Source organism: Rhinatrema bivittatum, chromosome 8, assembly GCF_901001135.1.
Source record: "Rhinatrema bivittatum chromosome 8, aRhiBiv1.1, whole genome shotgun sequence".
NCBI classification, from domain to species: Eukaryota; Metazoa; Chordata; class Amphibia; order Gymnophiona; family Rhinatrematidae; genus Rhinatrema; species Rhinatrema bivittatum.
Window position 1 is genome coordinate 126,902,072 of NC_042622.1, and position 25,102 is coordinate 126,927,173.

At 45.3% G+C, this 25,102-nt stretch overlaps 1 protein-coding gene across 1 annotated transcript in view; it reads right to left on the reverse strand.

Moving 5' to 3' along the window:
• PAPPA (pappalysin 1) overlaps positions 1 to 25,102 on the reverse strand; it is a 611,319-nt gene that overhangs the window by 391,148 nt on the left and 195,069 nt on the right. The window contains exon 7 of the mRNA XM_029613956.1: positions 20,514 to 21,021. Coding sequence (XP_029469816.1) covers positions 20,514 to 21,021 — 508 coding nt within the window. The remainder of the gene's footprint in view (positions 1 to 20,513; positions 21,022 to 25,102) is intronic.

Below are 25,102 nucleotides of genomic sequence, written 5' to 3' on the forward strand. Positions count from 1 at the left end.
GATGCTTTTATCCACCCTTTGTTTCGTCTGTATCACCTCCTGCAAGAGGACAATACTGCAATTTATCCCAGGACTAGCAGGATGCTAGTCCTCACATATGGGTGACGTCAGTAACGGAGCCCTAGTGCGGGAAAAAATTCTGTCAAAGTTTCTAGAAACTTTTGACTGGCCCTGTGAGGCCACTAAGCATGCCCAGCATGCCATGATATTCTCTGCCACAGGGGTCTCACTCTAGTCTTCGTTTTTCCGCGCCGCTGTTAGCAGCACGGTCACCGGAGCCCTCTGAGATTACTCTCAGTTTTTAACTAAAAACGTCATTTTTTTCTTAATCTCTCCCACACGGGTTTTTACTCATTCTCTCTCTTCACTGGCTGGTGAAGTAATAATAGCGTTAAATTTTATTAAAACGCTTTTCAATTTTTTCAGTCATCGACGGCCGTCGGTGACACCATGGCGTCGGGATTCAAAAAATGCCCGACTTGTAATCGCACAATGTCGATTACAGATCCACATCTAGAGTGCGTACGCTGCCTGGGTGATCAACACGATATCTCCTCTTGCCAGCAATGCCAAGAGATGACACCCAAGGGAAGAAAATTGCGTCAAGAGAAAATACAGCAACTTTTCAGCCTACAGCTGATTCCCTCACCATCGAAGTCATCACCGGTAGGAGCTCCCAAAAAAGTTCTATTAAAAAAGCGCCGAAAGGATGGCTCGGGAGACAGATCCTCTCCTACGCCATCGACTATGGAGGTTAGGCCCAGACATAAACATGGTCATCGGCATGCCTCGGCTTCACCGTCCGCGTCTTCCCGCGAAGAACTGAGTGAAAAGCGGCCTAAACGCACTGACACCTCGATGCCTACTAGGCCTACCGAAGAATCAGTTACACCACAGGTAGTGTTGTCCCAGCCTCCACCGGTGCCAATCGCTTCCCCGATACCGTAAGATTTAACATCCTTTATAAAGGAAGCGGTATTGCAAGCCATTAAGGAACACTTACCAGTGACTACACCGATGCCGGCGACATCGCCGATGCCGATGATGTCTTCTTTACCTACAACGTCACCGATGCCGGCACAACCAGTGCCAATGTCCGATATACTGCCGAGGACGGCACCGAGTCCGGGAACTCTCATGATGCCGGGCACCGTCCTGATGCCGGGAACCGGCCTGATGACTGGAACCTTCCTGAAGCCAGGACCATTCCCGATGCCACAAGAAACATCAAGAAATTTCTCGATATCGATGTCGATACCTCCTCTTTCCTCGGGATAATATCGATGCTATCTGCAGCCTCGGTTCAAGTGCTGATGCCGATCGCTACTACTGCTGCATCATATACAAGTTTTGGAATGTCAACGATACCATCAATTCCAAAACCAAGATCCTCGATACCATCGATACCACGTACAACACCGACAATGCCACTGCCTTCTGGAGATACAGTATCATCTGAAGCAGCACTGTATTCAGTAATCCAAAAGAAATACCAGGATTTGCTGGATTCCTTGCCTTCAAACCCACTGGAGGAGGACTCTTCTCCTCAGGAACCCATACCAGGACCCTCTGGACTGGCTCCTCCACCAACAACTGGGAAGACACTACAAGACACTCCAGACAACGACACATGGAGTGATACTCAATCAGACACTTCTGAAACCTTCATGTCTGACCCTTCCCCACCACACCCTAGTAGGAAACAATCCCCACCAGAGGATCTAACTTTTTCTGCTTTTGTTCAAGACATGGCTGACTCTATTCCTTTTAAGTTAGAGTCAGAACAAGATCTCCGTCACCAAACACTTGAGGTGTTGCAATTTGTCGATCCTCCTAAACAAATTATGGCAATACCTATACACAATGTTCTCTCCTACAGCTTCAACACCGAATGTGGGAACATCCATGTTCTGTTCCTTCAGTCAACAAAAGGATGGACTCAACATACTTAGTGCAAGCCACACCAGGCTATCAGAAATCACTACCACATAATTCAGTAGTTGTCGAATCTGTACAGAAATAAGCTAAGATGACGAGAGTGCACTCTTCCAATCCTCCTGGGAAGGACAACAGATTTCTAGATTCTCTAGGCCGCAAGGTATTCCAGGGTGCAATGCTAAATTCAAGGATAGCAGCCTATCAATTATACATCACCCAATACCAGAGAAACCTCTGGAAGCAGATGGAGGACTTTATCCCATCTCTTCCCGAAGAATGCAGAGAATCTGCACAAAACCTCATAAACAAAGCTTTTGATGCTGGTAAACATGAGGTAAGAGCTGCATACGATTCTTTTGAAACAGCATAAAGAGTTGCAGCTTCGGGTATTAGTGCCAGGAGGTGGGCCTGGCTTAAGGCCTCAGACCTTAGGCCAGAGGTCCAAGACAAGCTTGTGGACCTTCCATGTACAGGGGACAATTTATTCGGTACAAAAGTACAGGAATCGGTCTCCCAATTAAAGGAATATAATGAGACCTTACAACAGCTATCGTCCCTTCCTCAGGACCCCTCTGCACATACTACCCGAAGAACTCAAAGGAGGGAAATGAGGAGGCCTTATTATCATCAGAAACGATTCTATCCTCCCGCAACTAGGCCTAGACAATCAAGAACTCAGCACAGAACACAACCTCACCAGCAGAGAGCACCCAGGCCCCAGCCTACTACACAATCAGGTCCTGCTGCTGGCTTTTGAAGCTATATCCAGGGAACTAAGCCTTTGCAGAAATCCTCGACCAGAACTCCCAGTAGGAGGCAGATTATCCAAATTTTACAACAATTGGATAACAATAACAACAGATCAATGGGTTCTGTCTATAATATCTCGAGGATATCAACTCAATTTCCTTTCAATTCCCACAGAATTTCCACCAACTCAGGTTCATCTCAACAAACATCACATGCCTCAACTACAAATAGAATTATCCACCCTTCTGAAATCCAGGGCTGTAGAACTGGTGCTCCGGTCTCAGCAGGGCAGAGGATTCTACTCCAGTTATTTCCTCATTCCAAAGAAAACCAGAGGCCTACGTCCCATTCTAGACCTCAGAAATCTCAACAAATTTCTCAAAAAAGAAAAGTTCAGGATGGTTTCTCTGGGCACCATGCTTCCACTTCTTCAAAAAGAGGATTGGCTTTGTTCTCTGGATCTCCAAGACGCTTTTGCTCACATTCCAATTTTCCCTCCTCATCGCAAATATATGCGCTTCATAGTAGGTCACCAACATTTCCAATACAGAGTTCTGCCTTTCGTACTCACCTCTGCTCCCAGAGTATTCACAAAATGCATGGCAGTAATAGCAGCTCACTTGCACAAGCAAGGTGTCCATGTCTTCCCATATCTAGACGACTGGCTCATCAGAAGTCAATCTCTACAAGGAGCTCTCACTTCTCTCAATCACACAATCACCACACTCCATTCCATGGGTTTTCTTCTCAATTATCAGAAGTCCCATCTCAAGCCGTCGCATGTACTACAATTCATAGGAGCAGAGCTCAACACCATCCTGGCAAAGGCCTTTCTACCCAAGGATCATGCAGAAACACTATCCCTATTGGCAAACTCAATTCACTCAGACAAACAAGCAACAGCTCATTAGTTTCTAACCTTACTAGGCCACATGTCCTCCACAGTTCATGTCACTCCTATGGCAAGGTTAGCCATGAGGATGAGTCAATGGACTTTAAGATCACAATGGATCCAAGCAATTCAACCACTGCATTCTCCCATTCAAGTAACCCACCAGCTACGCTCATCTCTACTTTGGTGGATGAACAAGGACAATTTGCGCAAGGGCCTACCCTTCCAACAACCAGTCCCACAGATAACGTTAACTACAGATGCATCCACCTTGGGCTGGGGAGCTCACATAGACAATCTCCAAACTCAAGGGACTTGGACAACACTCGAAGCAACATTTCAAATCAATTTTCTGGAGCTTCGAGCTATACGCTATGCGCTACATGCATTCAAGGACTGCCTTTCATACAAAACTGTTCTCATCCAAAAGGACAACACTGTAGCCATGTGGTACATCAACAAACAGGGAGGTATGGGCTCGTATCTCCTTTGTCAAGAAGCTGCACAGATTTGGGGCTGGGCCCTCAACCACTCAATGTTCCTCCGGGCCACTTATCTGGCAAGCATTCACAATATAGTGGCGGATCGACTCAGTCATCAGTTCCAACCACACGAATGGTCCCTAGATCTCTCAGTAGTAACCAGGATATTTCAACGTTGGGGACAACCAATCATAGACCTCTTTGCGTCACATCTGAATCACAAAGTAGACAATTTCTGTTCTCTACACAAACAGAACAACCAGCCAGCCAAGGACGCCTTTGCTCGCCCTTGGAACTCAGGCCTTCTATATGCGTATCCTCCGATACTGCTCATAACCAAAACTCTAGTGAAGCTACAACAGGACAAGGGGTCAATGATACTCATAGTCCCATATTGGCCTCAACAAGTATGGTTTCCCATACAAGACCTCTCAGTCAGGGATCCAATTCGCCTGGGAGTAGCTCCCAATCTCATAACTCAGGATCAAGGTTGGTTGCGCCATCCCAACCTCAAATCCCTAGCCCTGACAGCTTGGATGTTGAAAGCTTAATCTTACAACCCCTCAATCTTTCAACCCATATCTCCCAAGTGCTTATAGCTTCACGTAAGCCTTCCACACGAAAGAACTACTCTTCCAAATGGAAAAGATCCACTTTGTGGTGCAGGCAAAACAATATTGATCCGTTCACCTGCTCCACCATATCTCTGCTAAATTACTTATACCATCTTTCAGAATCTGGTCTCCAGACTTCATCTGTAAGGGTACACTTAAGTGCAATTTCTGCTTACCATAACAAGATAGCAGATGCACCGATCTCCACGCAACCTCTTGTCAGTAGGTTTGTGAGAGGCTTAACTCACCTCAAACCACCAATTCGGCCACCTATCACAGAATGGGATCTGAATTTGGTATTGACAAGGCTCATGCGTTCTCCTTTTGAACCCATTAATTCCTGTGACCTTAAATTTCTCACATGGAAGACTATCTTCCTCATAGCCATTACATCAGCTAGAAGGGTTAGTGAGTTAGAAGCACTTGTCACTTACCCACCTTACACAAAATTCCTTCATGACAGAGTGGTTCTCCGTATACATCCAAAATTCCTTCCAATGTGGTTACGGAATTCCACTTGAACCAATCCATACTTTTACCCACATTTTTCCCAATGCCTCATTCTCACCCAGGAGAAACAGCCTTACACACCTTGGACTGTAAATGTGCACATCTTTTTATTTAAACTGCACTTCAACCCACAGGAAATCCAATCAACTTTTTATTTCCTATGATCCAAACAAACCGGGTAAACCAGTGGAAAAACATACTCTATCCAACTGGCTAGCAGATTGCATACAGTTTTGCTATGATAAAGCAGGCCTTCCTCTCCAAGGGCGAGTAAAGGCACATTCAGTAAGAGCAATGTCAACCTCAGTAGCACATTACCGTTCAGTGCCAATCTTTGACATATGTAAAGCAGCAACATGGAGTTCTCTTCATACTTTTGCAGCTCATTACTGTTTGGACAAAGAAGGACGACAAGATTCAGCATATGGACAATCCCTCTTAAAGAACTTGTTTCCAGTTTAATCCCAACTCCTTCCACATCCCTGCTGTGATCTTCGGCTGACTCATTTTCAACGATAATGCTTCAGTGTTACTTCACTACAAAATGACTCATCCTCTAGCTTACTAATCACCATATGTGAGGATTAGCATCCTGCTTGTCCTGGGATAAAGCAAAATTGCTTACCTTGTAATAGGTGTTATCCCAGGACAGCAGGATGTAGTCCTCACAGAACCCACCCGCCATTGGGTCTCATTCAGTTTATTATTTTATTTTTGCTAAAGCTTATTGCTACATAGGAGACTAGAGTGAGACCCCTGTGGCAGAGAATATCATGGCATGCTGGGCATGCTCAGTGGCCTCACAGGGCCAGTCAAAAGTTTCTAGAAACTTTGACAGAAGTTTTTCCTGCACTAGGGCTCAGTTACTGATGTCACCCATATGTGAGGACTACATCCTGCTGTCCTAGGTTAACACCTATTACAAGGTAAGCAATTTTGCTTTACCAACCTTGTTCCTACCATTGTCATATAATATGACATCAGAAAAGGACCATTAGACCCATAAAGTGCACCCCACCTCACTCCCAGAGAAACAACACAGACCCTAGCTGACCCTTGGCCTCCGATTCACCTCCTCACTGCTAAGAATCCCTTTTGCTTATTTTGTGCTTCTTAGCATTCTGTTAGTGTTTTTGTCTCCACTACCTCTACTGGGAGTCCGTTCCATGCATCCACTACCCTTTGTGTGAAGAATATTTTCTGATGTTGCTCCTGAATCAAATCCCCCTGACCTTTTGTTCTGTAGCATTCTTTCTTCTGATAAACGTTTGCTTCTTCTGCCGGATTTATGTGTCTCTATCATAACCCCATCTAGCCTCTCCTTTAAAGTATACATATTTAGGCCTTTAAATTTCACCTCATATGGCTCTTGGTACAGACCCTGCAAAATTTTGAAAGCCTCTTTCTGGACTACCTTTAGCCTTTCTATATCTGGCATGGCCTTAAGAATTAGCCATAATAATCTAAGGGGATAATTTTCAAAAGCATTTACATGTGCAAATGGGCTTTTTAAAAACTACTCTAGAGGCTGTACTTGCTGGTAGCAACACTGTTTAATAAGATGTTGGCCAGAGCCAAAGAGATGCTAGGGAGAAATATATCCAGCAGAACAAAAGAGGCAATAATGCCCTCTGAATAGGTTATTAATGAGACCTCACGTAAAGGTGAATTTTAAAAGCCAGGCACACCAAAATCAGGGTAGGGGTGCATCTGTTATGAAATTACCTCACTTGTGCGTTCCAAAGCCAATTTATGCTGCTGTGCTCGCACAAGTTTAAAATTAGGAGAACACATACGCGCGCCAGGGCTATTTTATAACATGCACGCAAGGGATATAAAATTGCTGCGTATCTGGCCGTGTCCATATACACATGTATATGTGCACCTGCATACCTGTTTGAAAGTTACTGTCAATGAGAATAGTTTTATTAACAGCCTGTGCTGGGCTGAAGTCCATGTGTAGCAAGCACACGTGGACTTCAGTCCTAATTTTCATGCAGACTTACATATGCAAGTCCACTTTGAAAATTAGTGGGTGCGTGCGTACCCCTGCATGACATATATGTACACATACCTTAAAAAATGTAAAGCATATGCATGTAAATGGTTTCCTTGCTGCATCTCCACCCTTGGGAACACATCTTTCAAGCATGTAGAAAAGTGTGTGCAAAAATCACTTCCATTCAGACTTTATGTGTACAACTCCCAGAGTAATTTTCAAAAAGCCAATTTACACCTGCAAAATCACATATTACATGTGTAACTGCTTTTGGAAATTACCCCTATTGTATGGAAGGGACTGCCACCATCTTTTCTCACGGTCAGAAAAGTTCCAGAAAGCAGATAGGGGGAAGGCGTGACCTTTTTTCCTCCAGTCACTCTCATGCTTTGTAAAAGATTTCCCTTAGAGATATCAGATGGAACAAACATTTGAAAATCAAAAACAAAAGAAAAAAAGAAGGCCAAGGTCAAAGGAGACTGAAAGAGGGAGTCTTAAAGAAGTAGTACTAGTTAAATTGCTCAAAACATCAGTTTGTGTTTCTTGGATCTATTGTTTTCTCTCTGGGTGCTATTCCTACAGTCTTCCTTCCCTTCTTGTCTTAGCTGTTCTGTTATTTGATATTTTTTGCACCTTTTTGAAATAAAAAGTGTATAAATATATTACAGTCACACAAGTGGTTTGTAAAAATGACCTTGATTTGCTGATGACACATTTATGAACGGATCACCCTGAAGCCTGCCTGAGGTTCTCATAAGGATCAGCACAACACCCTGGTTTTCCTGTATACACAGCAATGATAGTAGCCCAGAAGAAAATGATTATAGAAACTTAAAATACTAATACATTGTTAAGAATGACATACGCTTAAATTTAAAAGGGGTTGATCTTAATAACTTTGAAATGTGTAATAGTCAAGAGAATTATCTAAAAAAAAAAAACACAAAAGAAAAATATTTGCTGACATCAACAGCTTTAACTGGAAAAAAGGAACACTCCCCCCCCCCCCCCAAATATCTTTATATAGATCTTATGTGGTTGCCAGTTTATTCAATATGGAAAATATGTGAAAGTATTTTTTTTTAAGAAGTATATTTGTTGGGGGTTGCAACTCAAATTACAGAGAGATAAAGGAGGCCGCACTTGCTGATCAGAAAGGAATGCACAGTTTCAATTATTCAGTGAAAGAAAAGTCTGAAACACATTTGTAGACAGATGATTTCAAGCTTTCAAAAAGTGGTGATTGCCTCCTTCTCTAATTCCGAACATTTTGCTTAGATTAAAGTAATCTCCCAGAAATCCCATGTGATGAGAATCCTAGGAGGAATATTGGGTCTTTTTAAGGCCTTGACTAAGAAAATGTGCTGTGTGTGTGATGTGAAATTCTGTATCTTTCCACCCCCAAACCCTCCTATTTCCAGCTGTAGACCTCCCGCTTTCTCTTCAGTGCATGATGAAGAGAAGGGGAACTACAGCGCTAGAAAGTCTGGTAATTACTGTAGTTTTCCCTGGCCCAGGAAAGACGTTCACTTGGAATGATGAGGAGGGAAGCAGAAGCATAAAAAAGCGAGTGGCATTGAACACCTAAAGACTTAAATCATCATTCTTCTAATACATGGATATTTTCGTGTTCAGCAGCCCTAGTCGGAAAACACTATACAAAATATTTTAATAGAGACATTTTGTATGCAGTAAGATGCCATTCAAGGTCAAATTCTCCAGAAAAGCTCACAAAACTATTTGCAAACATCTTACCTCTTAAGCTGCAGGACTAATTGTCCTAGCTAGATGTGAGGATTGCCTGTTCACAAGCAGTGAGAAAAATGGACTGTGACAAAAAGCTGAAGCCTTAACAAGGTGTTAGTATTGACAAGTTTATAACCTCTGCTAATTTAACTGCCTTACTTTTATATATAAGCATGTGATGTCCATTGGAGAACTGATCAATAAAAGCTTGTCATGTGGCACGGCAAAATAAAATGCCACTTTTATATTCTAGTTACAATGGTGCCACCCCGACCCATGACATGTGACAGCTTTGTCTTCTTCCAAGACTGTGTGACACTTCAGCTGGTTGTGGAATTATGCAGTGGAATTATCAGACACAATGAATCAAGATTTTATCAGTATGTTGCAGATACCAGTTTTCACATGGTTACATCAGATATCATTGATTTGACTCTGCTCATGAACGGTATTGGATAAAGATCACTGACTCAATCAAGGATCAACTGCTATTAGGCAAAAAATAGTTGCTGATTAGCCGAGGGAAAATATATTTGCACAATCTGTGAGCCAGATTTAAGTTTTGGGTAAAAAATTAAAAAAAAGTGCAAAAATCCTACCAGGAATTTAATTTCCTACAATTTCTGAAAAAAGAAAGAATTCTACAGAAAAATTCCCAGCAGCTAAACTTAAGCAAACGATAAGGCAACACTTGTTTCTTAACTGAGCTTTTTTGGGCAAAAGTGGAGATTCTACTAACTTGAGTTGTCTGCTAGCTCTTTATAAGAGTAGTACAGATGTCAGGCAATAAATATGTAAATTTGGCAAAAAAAGGTTGTATAAAACAATATATCACATTGATGTAAAATATAGCTATTGTGTCCGTAGGACTTCGGGTTATTTTAAATTACAACATAGTGCAGTAAAGCTATCAGATATCACAATGACAGATTTGCAGGTAAGCAGTATTGTTATTGTTCTCTCCACGTTGGAAATATAATAGAGAACCACCATCAAAATTGGCAACTAAATGATTCATCCCAAATGGGAATTATATATATATGTGTCTGAAATTTGGATATTATGTTGAAAACCCTTGTTTGGACAAAAATGGTATGCAAATCCATATTATTATATAGCAGAGTTGCTTACCTGTAACAGGTGCTTTCTAAGGACAGCAAGATGTTAGTCCTCACACATGGGTGGCAACATCAGATGGAGCTCCGATGTGGAAAACTTATGTCACAGTTTCTAGAACTTTGACTAGGCACATTGAGCATGCCCAGCATGCCTTATACCATGTATCCACGCAGGGTCCCTCTCCAGTCTTGTAACATAGAATTATAATTTAAACAACAAATAGGAGAAACCTAACTCCATGGGGTGACCTGGCCCAGCGTCACTGGGTGTACAAACCGTGCATTTGCACAGGGCAGCACACCCGGTGGGGCGGCATCAGGAGCAGGGAAAGGCCCGAGCTGCTGCCAGTGGACCCGATCCCACCGATGGCATAAGAAGAGGAGGCTGATGTCACCACCAGTGGACCTGAACCCACCGGCAGTGGAAGAAGAAGGCCCCTGGTGCCGCCAGTGAACTCGATCCCACTGGCAGCAGAAGAAGCAGGAAGAGGAGCTGCAGAACAGCTTTTCTCCACAAAGGAACAGGCTGGCAGCAGCAGCAGAGGAGGAAAGACCCATGGACCTTGACTGTCTAGTCCATATGTATGTGTGTGTGTATGTGACTGGGAGGCTGCCTAGAATGAGTGGGTATGTGAATGGGAGATTGCCTGTGATGGGTGTGTGTGTGTGTGTATGTGAGTCTGCCTGGGATGGGTGTGGGTGTGTGTGTGTATGGGAGATTGCCTGGGAAAGGTGTGTGCATGTGAATGAGAGGCTGCCTGGGATGGATGGGTGTGTGTGTGTGTGTGTGTGTGTGTGTGTGTGTGTGAATGGGAGGCTGCCTTGGGTGTGTGTGTGTGTGTATGCATATGCATGCATGGAAATCTTCCTGGGATGAGCAGGGGTTGTATGTGTGTGAGAATGGGAGCCTGCCTGGGATTTAGGTGGATGTGAATGGGAGCCTGCCTGGGGTGTGCGTGAGTAAATGGAAGCTTGTCTGGGCGGTGTGTGTGTGTGAATATGAGAGAGAGAGAGAGAAAATGGGGGGTACATTCTAACCTGCCAGCACCTGAAATGAAGATGAGGGCTTGGGGCTGCTGGTAGATCCCAAAGGAGAACTAGAGACGCATGTGGGTTTGTCTGAGAGGAAGCGTATGTATGTATGTATGTATGTATGTATGTATGTATGTATGCACAGAGAAACACTGCACAGAGCGGCAGTAGCCACAGAGGCATTCACGGAGCGGGATGCCAGTGGTTTGTGTTCCACCTTCACGGAGCGGAAGGTTGGAGGGCTGCCATCTCCAAAAACACAAAAAACAAAAAAAACAAAACAAAAAAACAAAAAACAAACAAACAAAACAGAGGTGGGTAAGAGTATGGGGCAGGGGTGTGGCCGTTTATTGCGGCAGTTGCTACCCCTGATTGAGCTGGATGTTCATTGGGATGCGGATACGGCACTGCTCTTTGCATTGGTGGAGGGGTGGAAGGGAATTGGGGCCGGAGGGTGCTGGAAGCCAATAGTGACGGGGGAGGGGGAGAAAAAAGGGGGGGGGAAGATTTAAAAAAAAAAATAATGGATAAACTGCGTAGCTTGCTGGGCAGACTGGATGGGCCGTTTGGTCTTCTTCTGCCGTCATTTCTATGTTTCTATGTTTCTATATATATATATATATATATTATATGTATGAGTTTGTGTGTATGTGTATATATAAGAAAGAGAGGAGATAGTTTGTGCATCCAACTCCCACTACACCACGACAATCCCAGGGTGACTTGAAATCAAAAGTTCCCAGGTATGGAGAGCGTGAATTTTTAAAATCCTTTTTAGTTTTATTTTTCAGGTGTTATTTGCTGTGTCTGCTGTTTTAAAATATTTTATTGGTGTTTGGGACATTTAAAAAAACCTGTATATGAGTTTTTAATTATTTGATCTTTTATTCATCAGTTTTTTTTTAAATATTATTATTAGTATATTTTTAGCATTATGATTATGTATTTATTTTATTTCTTGATTTTATTATTTGATGTTTGAGGAATGATGATGGTTCTGTTTTTTCATTGTTGCACTGCAGAGAGTGTCTGGCTTATTGTGGTTTCCAGGTCTGTTTTTGTCTGCGCATTTGTATTTCTGCTTTATGGTTGCTCTATTCTGTATTTGGTGAGGATCTGTTTATGTTCTGCATGTGTGACTGAGGTGAGGCATTCTTCTAATAGGAAATGTATTAGTGTTTTAGGGCTTTCGGAGGGTCAAGCACACATGCAGCCCACATCACAATAGGCCTAATACCATATGGGTTCCAAGTGTCTTTTTTGCAGGGATTTCTGGTTGGCATCACAGCAGTGCATGTAAATATAATGTAAGTGATATTTTTACCTCAGAATATTGTACTTTGATATTTTTCATGTAAAAATATAAATGCATAACTCTTAATTGTGTATGTGGAATGGGGCGGGAGGGGGCATGCATTGTGCAAGGCTATAAGGTTTGCTTGAGACACCTAATACCCTTACAACACCATTGCTATGGGGGGGGGGGCAGTTTTTAAAGTTTGTATCACTGAAGGGAGCTGGGCTTTTTTTGGGTGGACTTGGGACAGAGAAAAAATGAATTGGGGGGGGGGGGGTACAGCATAGTAATTGTTTCCATAGGCAGCAAAAAGCCTAGCACCGGCCCTGGGGGTAATGGGCGGGTTTTGTGAAAACTAACATCCTGCTGTCCTCGGAGAACACCTGTTAAAGGTAAGCAACTGTTTTCTCTGAGGACAAGCAGGATGCTAGACCTCATACATGGGTAAATCTCTAGCTACAGGTTACTCCCCAACACAAAAGGAACACCCAACCAGGTGACAATGGGCACAACAGCAGTGCTGTTGGTAACAAAGCGGGAGGACAGCCTAAACCCAAATAATGGGCCCTAGGCAGGGAAAGTTGGGTTCTACACCTCAAACAGGTTCTGAAGGACAGATTGGCTGAACCTACTGTCATGTCGGCCATCCCTATCCAGACAATAGTGAGTTATGAATGTGTGGAGAGAACTCCACTTCGCAGCTTTGCATATCTCCTCCAAGGGAACTGCTCGCAAGTGGGCCACTGACGCTGTCATGCCTCTGACAGAATAACAGATGCAGTCCCTCCTGGGCATAACAGGAGGAGATGCAATCTGATAGCCAACTGGATATTGTCTGTTTGACAATGGCAACTCCTAACCTATTCCCATCCAAAGAAATAAAAAGTTGGGTGGACAGTCTAGGGGCTTCTGTCTTCTCCAAACAGAAGGCTAAGGCTCATTTGCAGTCCAAACTGTGCAGTGCTCGTTCGCCTTGGTGTGAATGTGACCTGGGAAAGAATGTTGACAGGACAATGGATTGGTTAAGATGGAAGACTATCACTACCTTAGGCAGGAACTTAGGGTGTGTACACAAGACCACTCTGTCATGGTAAAACTTAGTGTAAGGTGGATAAGACACTAAGGCCTGGAACTCACTGACCCTGCATACTGGGGTGACCACCACCAAAAATATCACCTTCCAGGTCAGGAACTTCAGGCCACAGGTGTGCAGCAGCTCAAAAGGAGCTTTCATCAGCTGAGCTAACACCACGTTGAAGTCCCAAGACAGACGGGAGGTCTTAGGGGAGGCTTAAACTGAAGCAGGTCCTGCATGAAATGTACAATTATAGGCTGTACAGAAATAGGCATACCATCTACACCCTGGTGGTATGTGCCAATTGCACACAGGTGAACTTTAATGGAACTGGTTTTTAAGACAGCTTCCAATAGTGTAGAAGGTAATCAAGCAGTTTTTGTGTGGTACAGGAGAACGGATCTAAGACCTTCTGTTCAGACCACATAGAAAACCTCCTCCACATCAGTCCATAGGACTTTCTAGTGGAAGGCTTTCTAGAAGCCACCAGGACCTGAGACACATCCTCTGAAAGATCAAGTTGTTGCAGGATTAACATCTCAACACCCAGGTGACTGGAATGCCACAACCTGCCTCGATCTTGCTTGATGAGAACTGGGAAAGTCCCCAGACTGATCAGTCTCTGGATGGACAACTCCCATAGAAGTGGAAACCAGACCTGTCTTGGCCAATAAGTGGCTATGAGGATCATATTCTCCTTGTCCTTGTGAAGCTTCACGAGAGTCTTCGTTACTAAGAAAATCAGAGGATAAGCATACAGAAGACCCTTGCCCCAATGAAGGGCAAGGGTGTCCAAGGCCGGTTTGCCATCCCACCTGTACAGGAAGCAAAACAGAGGCACCTTCCTGTTGCAGGGGGATGCAAACAGATCTATGTCCAGCTTCGACAGAGGCGGAATATCAGATTCACTACCCCCTGGTCCAGACCAGGGGGTAGTGAATGACCAGGTCTGCCCACTACCACATTCTCCATCCCGGCCAAGTACATGGCCCTGAGCACCATCCCATGGAACAGGGCCTATGACCAGATCTGGACCACTTTCTGACACAGGAGATACAATCCCATGCTTCCTGATTGTTGACATATCACATGGCTACTTGGTTGTCAGTTTGGATCAGGACAACTTTGTTGGACGGCCAATCCCTGAAAGCCCATATTGCATATCTTATCGCCTGTAGCTCCAGGAAGTTGATTTGACAAGAGCGTTCCTGAGCAGACCAGAGACCCTGGGTACTGAGCCCATCTACATGAGCTCCCCACCCCAAGGTGGACGCAACTGTGATTAGAACAATTTGAGTAGGGGGACTTTGAAAAGAAATCTGCCCTTTCCAGATTTTAAAGTACTCGCCACCAGGACAATGAGTGGCCCAGTACAATGAGTGGCCCAGTATAGAGAGACAGGGTGACTCGGATACAATTCTGAAGGTTCTGAGTGGCTTGGTGTCATTGAAACCTCAGAGTCCACTGAGCCCTGGAATATGTAAATGTGCCAAGGGAGTGACATGGATGGATGTGGCCATGTGACCCAACAGCCTCAACATGTGCTAGGCTGATACCTGCTGGCTCTGCTGAATCTCTGCCGCAATGGTCATCAAGGTAACAGCCCTTTGATGAGGCAGGAAAGCCTTGGCCTGAACCGTGTCTAGCAGGGCTCCTATGAAGTCCAATTGAAGTGATGGGCTGAGATGGGACTTCAGGTAGTTGATGATGAACACTTGACCTGGATGGTCAAGTGCATGGACCTGGTGGCCCCTGTCTAAGATATGCTCTTGATCAGCCAATCATCCAGATAATGGAAAACAAGCATTCCCAGCCTTCGGAGTTGCACTGCCACCATGGCCAGACATTTTGTAGACTCATGGGGCTGACGCAAACCCAAACAACCACACTCGGTACTGGAAGTGCTGTTTTCCCACCAAAAGTCGGAGATACTTCCTGTGACTGGGGAAGATCTTGATTTGAGTGTATGTGTCCTTTAGATTGAGGGAGCATAGCCAGTCCCCATTTTGTAAAAGGGGGATCGAGGTGCCCAGGGAAACCATCTTGAACTATTCTTTTTTTAGAAACTTGTTCAAGACCCTTAGGTCTAGGATGGGATGAAGTACTCCTTTTTGCAATCAGGAAGTACTTGGAGTAGAATCCTCCCCCTCTTTGTCCTGGTGGTATGGCTTCAACCGCTCTAGTCTTTAAAAGGGAGGAGAGCTCTGCTAGCAGTACAACCTGATGTGCTACCATCCCCCAAAACAGGCACAGAGGAAAGTTTGGTGGGACACCCAATAAGTTCAATAGGTACCCTTGATGGACGATGGAAAGAACCCAATGGTCTGAGGTTATACTGGGCCACTGGTTGGCAAAGAACCAAGGTCTGCCCCTGACCAGAGGGTCCAATGTCCCAGGTACAGGCGACTGGCCTATGCTCCCTATGACCCAGTCAAAACCGGGAAATTTGACTGAGGTGCCAGCTGGGGCTTTGGGGCTCTCTGCTGCCTGGGACGGCTGCAGAAGCCCTGATGGTATTCACGGAAGTGAGGGGGCAGAGGATAGTACTTCCTTTGGTGACAGAAGACTTCCTTTGTCCCTGTCTTGCCAGCCTCCTAGAAGATGAGGATGGGTCCAAAGTGCTGACGAAGAGTTGTTGGAGTGTTTCTTGGTGGACCTGAAGCTAGGCCACTGAGTCCCTCACCCTATTGCCAAAGAGATTCTCCCCAGCACATGGCACGTCAGAGGGTTGTTCCTGTACCTCCAGTTGGAGATCCGAGGCCCGCAGCCGTGCCATTCGCAGGCACTGATTCCCACTGCAGAGACTCTCGATGCCATCTCAAAAACATTGTCGATCGCTCGGACCTCATGTTTTCTACACTCCAGGCTCTTATGCATCAGCAACATGAGGTTGTCCTTGCTGCTGTTGAGGCAGCTGCTCAGCCACCTTATGCACCTGCTTCCAGATGTCCTGCGAGTACTGGCTCATATAGAGCTGGTAGGCAGCAATGCAGACAATAAGCATGGCACCTTGAAACAGCTTCCTCCCAAGAGCAACAATCGCTCTGTGGTACTTTCCCAGGGGCACAGAGGAATGAGTCTGAGAATGCTTGGCCATCTTGAGAGTTGATTTGACCACCACTGACTGGTGGGGCAGCTGACGTTTATCAAATCCGGCAGCTTCCTGGCTGAGGTAGACCCTGTCCACCTTCCTATTAATGGGGTATACCCATATCCTCAGCAACAACTCCTTAAGGATCTCATGCACTGGGACTGTCACGATCTCCTTAGGAGGCTCCACGAACTGGAAGATCTCAAGCATTTTGTACCTGGCATCCTCCTCTATTAACAACTGGAATGGGGTGGCTTCTGCCATTGCCTTCACAAACCCTGCAAAAGTCAAGTCCTCAGGTAGAGTCTTCCTTCACTCGTCTGGAGGAAAAGTGTCTGAAGGGAGACCCTCAAAGCCCTTTGGAGGAGGACTCCAAAGCATCATCCCCCCAGGGATCATAGGGGTCCTCATCTTCACTGTAAACTACAGGGGATGGGGCCCTAGGTTCTTGCACAAGTAAAACTGTACAGGGACTGCAGGCCTCAGCATCTCTGCTGGCCTAAGTGGAGCTTCCTCGGAAGAGGAACTGGCACTAGTAGGGGAGGCACTAGTGTCCCATTGGGCACTGATGCTGTCCCGGGAAATGACGCCAGCTGGATTGGTAATATACTGATGAGCACGTTGAACTCTCCAGCAGCGGTACAAGGATGGGCGGCACTGGCTTCAGTGCTGTTGGTGCCACAGGACCAAAGCCCTTCTGTGCCCGATCCACCACCATCTGGACTTGGTACCCAAGCTCCTCCTCGAACATTGCCGATGCCAACATTGACTGCGAAGAAGGAAGGGTGGCCAGATCTTCTTTAGACCTCTGAGGCAGATCAGTGTCTGGCATCAGGACTGGTTGAGACTGTCACGGACCCCTAGCACTGATGGAGGACTGGCACTCCTTGCTGCAGGGTCATTTCAGAGGCATCGCAGCATGAGATGGTGCATCTCCTTGCCCAGCACTGTGCATCAACAGGGACCAGTGCTGATGCTTCTTCAGCTTCCCTTGATGCATGGCCTAGTCCAGGGGTCGGGAACCTATGGCTCGCGAGCCAGATATGGCTCTTTTGAGGGCTGCATCTGGCTCGCAGACAAGTTTCGCCACACTTTCCCGCTGACCCAGCTGCTGCCCGGTCCTCCTCCGCCCGGGCTTAAAATGCTGTCAGCCCGGGCGGAACGCAGCAGGACAGCTGGAGTCAGCGGCACCGGTGTGCTCTCTTCTTACCGCCCCCCCCCCCCCCGCGGCCCGGTAGAGGAAGTGGAGAGTATCGGGTGCCTGTGCGGCAAGAAGAGGCCACGTTAGTGCGCTCGGCATCGGCCCGAAGAAAAGAAGACTGCAGCGCGGCTCGGAGGAAAATGAAGAGCTTCAACCGCGGCCGATGGGACTCCGCCTCGGCGAGGGCTGAAAATGAAGAGGTTAGCGTTGGGAGGAGGCTGCTGCTGCCGCGAGTTCCCGGGGTGGGGGTGGGGGAGAGAGAGAGTGAATGAGCAAGCAAGCATGTTTGTGTGTGTGTGTGTGAGTGAGAGATTGCATGTATGTGAATGATGGAGAGCCTGTACATGTGAAAGAGAGTATGTCTGTGATTGAGAGCCTGCCTGTGAGAGAGAGAGAGCATGAATGTAAGTTTACCATTGGGAACCTGTAAGTGTAAGTTTGTGATTGAAAACCTGTTTGTGTGAAAGAGTATGTGTGTATGATTGAGATCCTTTGTGTGTGAGAGAAATCATGTGTATGTATGATTAAGAGCCTGTGTGTATAAGTAAGAGAGAGATCATGTGTGTCTGTGTGTGATTGAGAGCTGATTTAGGTGAGGGAGCCTGTGAGTATGTGATTGAGAGCCTGTGTGTAAATGAGAGAAAGAGAGGACATGTTTGTAAGCATGTGAATGAGAGTCTGTGTGTGAGAGAAAAAGACAGCATGTATTTATGTGATTGAAAGCCTGTGTGTGTGTGAAAGCATGAAAAGATAGACAGCATGTGTGTAAATGTGTAATTATGAGCCTATATAAATAAGTGAGAGAGAAAAAACATGTGTATATGTGAGTACTGAGAGCATGTGTGTATAGGTGTGTCATTGAGAGCCAGTGCGAGAGAGAGTGCTGGTATGTGACTTAGAGAGGAGAAAGTTCCAAGAAAACCACCCCACCTCCTGCTAATTCAGAACAATCTCAGGACACCTGGATATCAAACGTTCCCAGATATGCAGAGCAAAAAAATTTTTGTATTCTTATTTTTCATTACTTGGTCTTTGTGTCTGCTATTTTGAAATATTTTGTTGGTATCTGGAAATGTTTTATATGAGTTTTTAATTATTGGATATTCCACTCATCAGCTGTTTCGAAATATGTTCTTTTTGTTAGTACAGTTTTACTGCTGATGATTTTATATTACTTGATTTGTTTTATAAGGCTGGGTGATGTTTCTTTTTTCCTTTGTTACACTGCATACAGAGACTCTGGCTTGTTGCAGTTTCCAATTCAGTTTTTTCTGCATGCTTCTTGTTATGCGTTTTGGTCTCTTTATTCCATGTTAGGTGAGGGACAGCACGTGATTCAGGTGAGGTTTTCTGCTGGCGTGTAGTTTCTGTGTAGGACTCTATAGCAGCCTGACTTGGTCCGTTTTCCTAATAGGAGATGTATTGGTGTCTTAAGGCCTGGTGTAATATTTTCAGAGACTTATTGTACTTTAAAAGTGTGATCTTACATAAAATGCACACATTTACTTGTATTTAGTTTTAAACATATTGTATGGCTCTCATGGAATTACATTTTAAAATATGTGGCGTTTATGGCTCTCTCAGCCAAAAAGGTTCCTGACCCCTGGCCTAGTCCTTCCCTCATGCCGATGACGAGGAACCCGATGTCCTCACCCTGAAGGAGATTGACGGTGGTCAGTCTCTGATGCCCCTTTTCACTGATAGCACAGATGTAATCAATGGTCCCGCCAGTGTCAATGGCGCAGTGTCCATTGGTGCGAATCCCAGGTCCATCGATGCCGATGCTGCAAATGCCGATGGCTTGGACTTCTTCAACCTGAAGAGCTGTTCTATCTTGTCGCGTAAAAGCCGACGACCCTTTGGGGTCATTTGGGTGCATAAATGGCAACCTTGGACGTCAATCAATGCTCCAGGACAGAGGACACATATCTCATGAGGATCACTGATGAACATGGTCCTCAGGCACCAGGGACATCGCTGAAAACTGGACATAGCCATGTTGGGCGAAACAAAAGGGCCACAAAATTGAAATCAATGGTGGTGGGCATCAATGGTTGGTGGGCACCAAGACACCACCACTGTGGGGGAATCAACCACGACAGGAAACCTACCAGAATCTCTAACATTATGGGGGGGCACTGAGTGGGACTCAGCGACTGAACAATTAAAAAAACCCTCACGAAAAATGCGAGAAAAGAGGAATGTTTTTCACAAGACCAAAAAACAGCCAAAGTTAGCTCATGAATACCACTAGGCTTACAGCTCTGCAGAAAAATAAAGAGTGGAGAAGAACCCCACGTGGACATGTGGTTTAGGGCATGCTGGGCATGCTTAGGGTGCCTAGTCAACATTCTAGAAAATTTGACATAAGTTTTTCACATTAGGGCTCCATCTGATGTCACCCATGTTTGAGGATTACCATCTTGCTTGTCCTCGGAGAATTAGAAGATTTGCTATGGATCTGGGAACAGAAAATAAGTGGTGTCTTAGTGCTTCAAATTAATACAAAAATTTGGGTTCATGGCTGCTAGGATCAATATGCCTTACTCTTTCATCATCCAAATAGATGGTTCCTTACAAGAGAAAACAGCATAAAACAGTAACAGATTTCCTTCCTCTCCATTCTAACTTGGACCTCTATATTTAGCACCTATTTGCTAGCTACAATGATGACTTTGTTGTACAAAGATTTATTATCTTTGCAAGGCAGTTTCTTAATTTTGCTCCATTGTTATGATTTGTACACCTCTTACTTTATTGGTACTTACTTGTCCACATATCTTCTGTTGAGATTTAAGATACTGACAGAAGAACCATCCTTGAAAGGTGGATCCCTAAGAACCTTATAGTGAATGGGCTGGCAGGCAGCACACAATGGGCTTCTAGGGACTGAGCTGAGCATGGCTGCATCTATTTCTAGGTGCTCATCCAAAGTGTAAATCTGAATTCCGTACACTTCCTCATTGATGAGTTTCACATCCAGCTTGATGGTTAGTGGAATGTCACAGTAGATATTTTTAGGTCCAAGAGAAATCTCTTTCCCACTAACAGTAAGTAGTTTGATGTCATTCACTGCACCAGTGGAATCCCAATCTGTAGAAACATATGTCACCCAGATGGTGAGGGATTCTGGAATCAAGTGATACTGGAAGTTTAGTTCTAAATAGCAGCCTTGGGGCTCAGGACAGGCAGGTGGCACTGTGTGTTGGTCTACTGATGAATTAGGGCTCCAGGTCCGAACACTGGATTTACAAGGTTGTTCCACATCAGGGTGACCTGAAAGAAAAGAATGATAGAAGAAACCCATATGTGATAAAGAGAACAGAATGAACCAATTATAATTGTAGATTCTTCAAGATATTATGAATTTATTATTACTGTGGTACCCCTATGGGTTGGCCACTAGATATCACTAGGTCCCTGTAGAGAACTGTAATATCATGAGCTTTCCATCCCTCATCAGCCCCTCCCACCTGAAGGGCTGTGGATGAATTCTCAACCCTATTTAGAGTAATGTGTATCTGGGTCACTTCTTATACTCAGTATATCTCCAATAAACAAAGTTGTTCCCACTTATAACGCAGTCACACCGAAAGTAGTTGAACCTTCATAATAAGCACTTCCAGTCAACCAACCTTCTTCGCTTTATACATAATCATTGGTCCTTATAATATTCACTTTTTCTTTTTTTTCTTTTTTGCTGCATTTAAAACTATATTTCAAATATATATACACACACTTATCTTATATGCTGCCATACACATTGCCGTACATCAAAATGGCACCGTCCGCTAGGGTGAATGCACTGGAGTTAACGCTGCCACAACCCCAGCAGACGGTGTCATTTGGCTTACAAGTTGCCAAAGAACAAAGAGGATCAAGAAAAGGCTCCATAACCAAGTAGTACAAATTAAAGAAGGAGCAAAGATTTTCAAGAAGAGAAATTGAGATAAAAGATGAAAGAGAAAGATTAATGTCAGATGCAGGGAGGGAAGAAGACAGGAGAGAGAGAAATGGAAAGATGACTCTAGAAAAGAACATAGGAGAAGACAAAAAGAGAGACCAAGCCCAACCCAATCTAAAAAAATAAAATGCCCAAACAGTTAAAGGTAGAAATATTTTATTTTCTGTTTTTAAAACATGGAATTTGTCAGCTTTGGGAACGTGCATTTCTTATTTCTTTGTATTTTGCTCATTTTAGGAGGAAATGCATTTGTTTCTCATTCTCTGGTGTTACACTGCCTACAGAGTCTAGCTTCTTGGGGTTTCCATTTCAGTTTTGTTTGCCTGTTTCTGTTTTTAATTTGTCTCTCATTTTATATTATATAGAGCAGAGCTTTCCAAAGTGTGTGTCGGGACACATTAGTGTGTCGCCTGTAGTGTGGAGGTGTGTCGCCCGGTCCACAGGGCCGGCAGAAGCAGGGAACTATAGCAGGAAGATCGGCGGGCAGTGGTGGAGCTTACATCACCACGGCCCAAAGAAAAGGGTCACGTTCACTCCTCCTCCTTCCTGCCTGTGCAGCCCTGGAAGAAAAACGTTGCCGGAGCCGCGTGGGCAGGAAGGAGGAGGAGCATCTGCTGCGTACAGAAGAAGAGCAGCATTAATGGGCCGTTGCGGATCCCACGTCGTGACGGCCCGAGAAGAGAAGGAAACCCGATAGCAGGGCCGCTGCGGATCCCACGTCGCGGCAGCCCGAGAAGAGGAGGAAACCCGATAGCAGGGCCGCTGCAGATCCCATGTCACGGCCAGGGAAGATCAGGGCCTCTGAAGAGCCCATCCTTCAGTAACCCGTGCAGAGGGACAGCATGTGCCAGTGAGAGCCTGTGCTTGAGCAAGAGAGCATGTAGGAGTGAGAGAGCCTGTGTGTGTGAGAGTGAGACAGCATGTGCACAAGAGAGACAGTATGTATGTATGTATGAGAGAGAGGCATGTGAGAGTGAGAGCTGTGGATGTGTGAGATTGCATGTGAGTGAGAGCCTGTGTGTGTGAGAATGTGTGAGATAGCGTGTGAGAATGAGAACCTGATTGTGTGTTTGAGGGAAGACAGATGGAGAGAAAAGAAATAGAAAAAAAGACCCTGTAAAAGGAATTGGCAAAAAAACAAGAAAGGAAAGGTGGAAAAAAAAGCCTGTGACCAACCGATTAGAAAACTAAGATCAGACAGCAAAGGTAAAAAAAAAAATTACTTTTTAGTGATTGGCACATGTAATCTTTGGGAATGTGCAAGAGTAGCACTTTCTCTATGCCGATCTCACAATGTACGAGATCAGCATGGAGGAAGTGGAAGCCTGCAAATATTTATTATGAGATAGGTTGTGTTGTGAAACATTTTATTTATGTATATATTTAAGGAAACATACATAAATTGTTGAAATACATTTTGTTCGTTTAACCTTTAACTTCTGGTTTGCTGGTAGACTGAATTACTGTGTCACGAAATTATGTTTGTCTAAAAAGTGTGTCACCAACATGAAAAGTTTGGAAAGCTCTGATAAAGAGGTTGGTCTGTGATCTGCATGCATGGCTGAGGTGAGGGAATCTGCTGCATGTAGTGTTTGTGTAGGGATCTATAGTAGAGATGTGAATCGTTTTCCATATCGTCTTAACGATAGAAATCGTGTGGCAGGGCAAGAAAATCGTGTTAGGCACGATTTTTTAGTTAAAAAATCGTTAAAAATCGTTTTTTCCGATTAGTGCGCACTAACGGGAGTTAGTGTGCACTAACTGAAAATGATACAATTTGACACTTTTCAGGTCAGTTAAGGTCAGTTTAGGAATGAATATGTATTCCTATTGGCTGCCCTCTTATTTATTCATGTTACCAAGCTTCCCACTGACAGTATATGGGGGATGGGAAATGGAAACAGTTGGTAGCTTGACAAAACAAGTAATGTGATCAGTTAATGTGACTAGAACTTGTGCCCTAACCCTGATACCAGGGGTATTGTGATCTTCCTGCACACAGTGCCCTATCCCTATTAATACCAGGAGTGTTGTGATCTTCCTGCACACAGTGCCCTAACCCTGGCACCAGGGGTGTTGTGATCTTCCTGCACACAGTGCCGTATCCCTATTAATACCAGGAGTGTTGTGATCTTCCTGCACACAGTACCCTAACCCTGGCACCAGGGGTGTTGTGATCTTCCTGCACACAGTGCCCTATCCCTATTAATACCAGGAGTGTTGTGATCTTCCTGCACACAGTGCCCTAACCCTGGCACCAGGGGTGTTGTGATCTTCCTGCACACAGTGCCCTATCCCTATTAATACCAGGAGTGTTGTGATCTTCCTGCACACAGTGCCCTAACCCTGGCACCAGGGGTGTTGTGATCTTCCTGCACACAGTGCCCTATCCCTATTAATACCAGGAGTGTTGTGATCTTCCTGCACATAGTGCCCTATCCCTATTACCAGGGGTGTTGTGATCTTCCTGCACACAGTGCCCTATTCCTGATACCGGGGGTGTTGGGATCTTCTTGCACACATCCCGGTATCAGGGATAGGGCACTGCATGCAGGAAGATCACAACACTCCTGGTATCAGGAATAGGGCACTGTGTGCAGGAAGATCACAACACCCCTGGTTTCAGGGATAGGGCACTGTGTGCAGGAAGATCACAATACCCCGGAGGAGTGAGGGTCAGGCAGCTCCCCCCTGTCTGTGAAGCCAGCCTCTCACTAGTAATGCAGGGAGGGAGCTGTCTCAGACTTCACCTTCCTCCCCCCCCCCCCCTCACCCACACACCATTCACTAGCTGGGACATGGGGGAAGTCAGGAGTGAGGGTCAGGCAGCTCCCCCCTGTCTGTGAAGCCAGCCTCTCACTAGTAATGCAGGGAGGGAGCTGTCTCAGACTTCACCATCCTCTCCCCCCCCCCCTCACCCACACACCATTCACTAGCTGGGACATGGGGAAAGTCAGGAGTGAGGGTCAGGCAGCTCCCCCCTGTCTGTGAAGCCAGCCTCTCACTAGTAATGCAGGGAGGGAGCTGTCTCAGACTTCACCATCCTCCCCCCCCCCTCACCCACACACCATTCACTAGCTGGGACATGGGGGAAGTAAGGAGTGAGGGTCAGGCAGCTCCCCCTGTCTGTGAAGCCAGCCTCTCACTAGTAATGCAGGGAGGGAGCTGTCTCAGACTTCACCATCCTCCCCCCCCCCCTCACCCACACACCATTCACTAGCCTGGACATGGGGGAAGTCAGGAGTGAGGGTCAGGCAGCGCCCCCCTGTCTGTGAAGCCAGCCTCTCACTAGTAATGCAGGGAGGGAGCTGTCTCAGACTTCACCATCCTCTCCCCCCCCCCCTCACCCACACACCAATCACTAGCTGGGACATGGGGAAAGTCAGGAGTGAG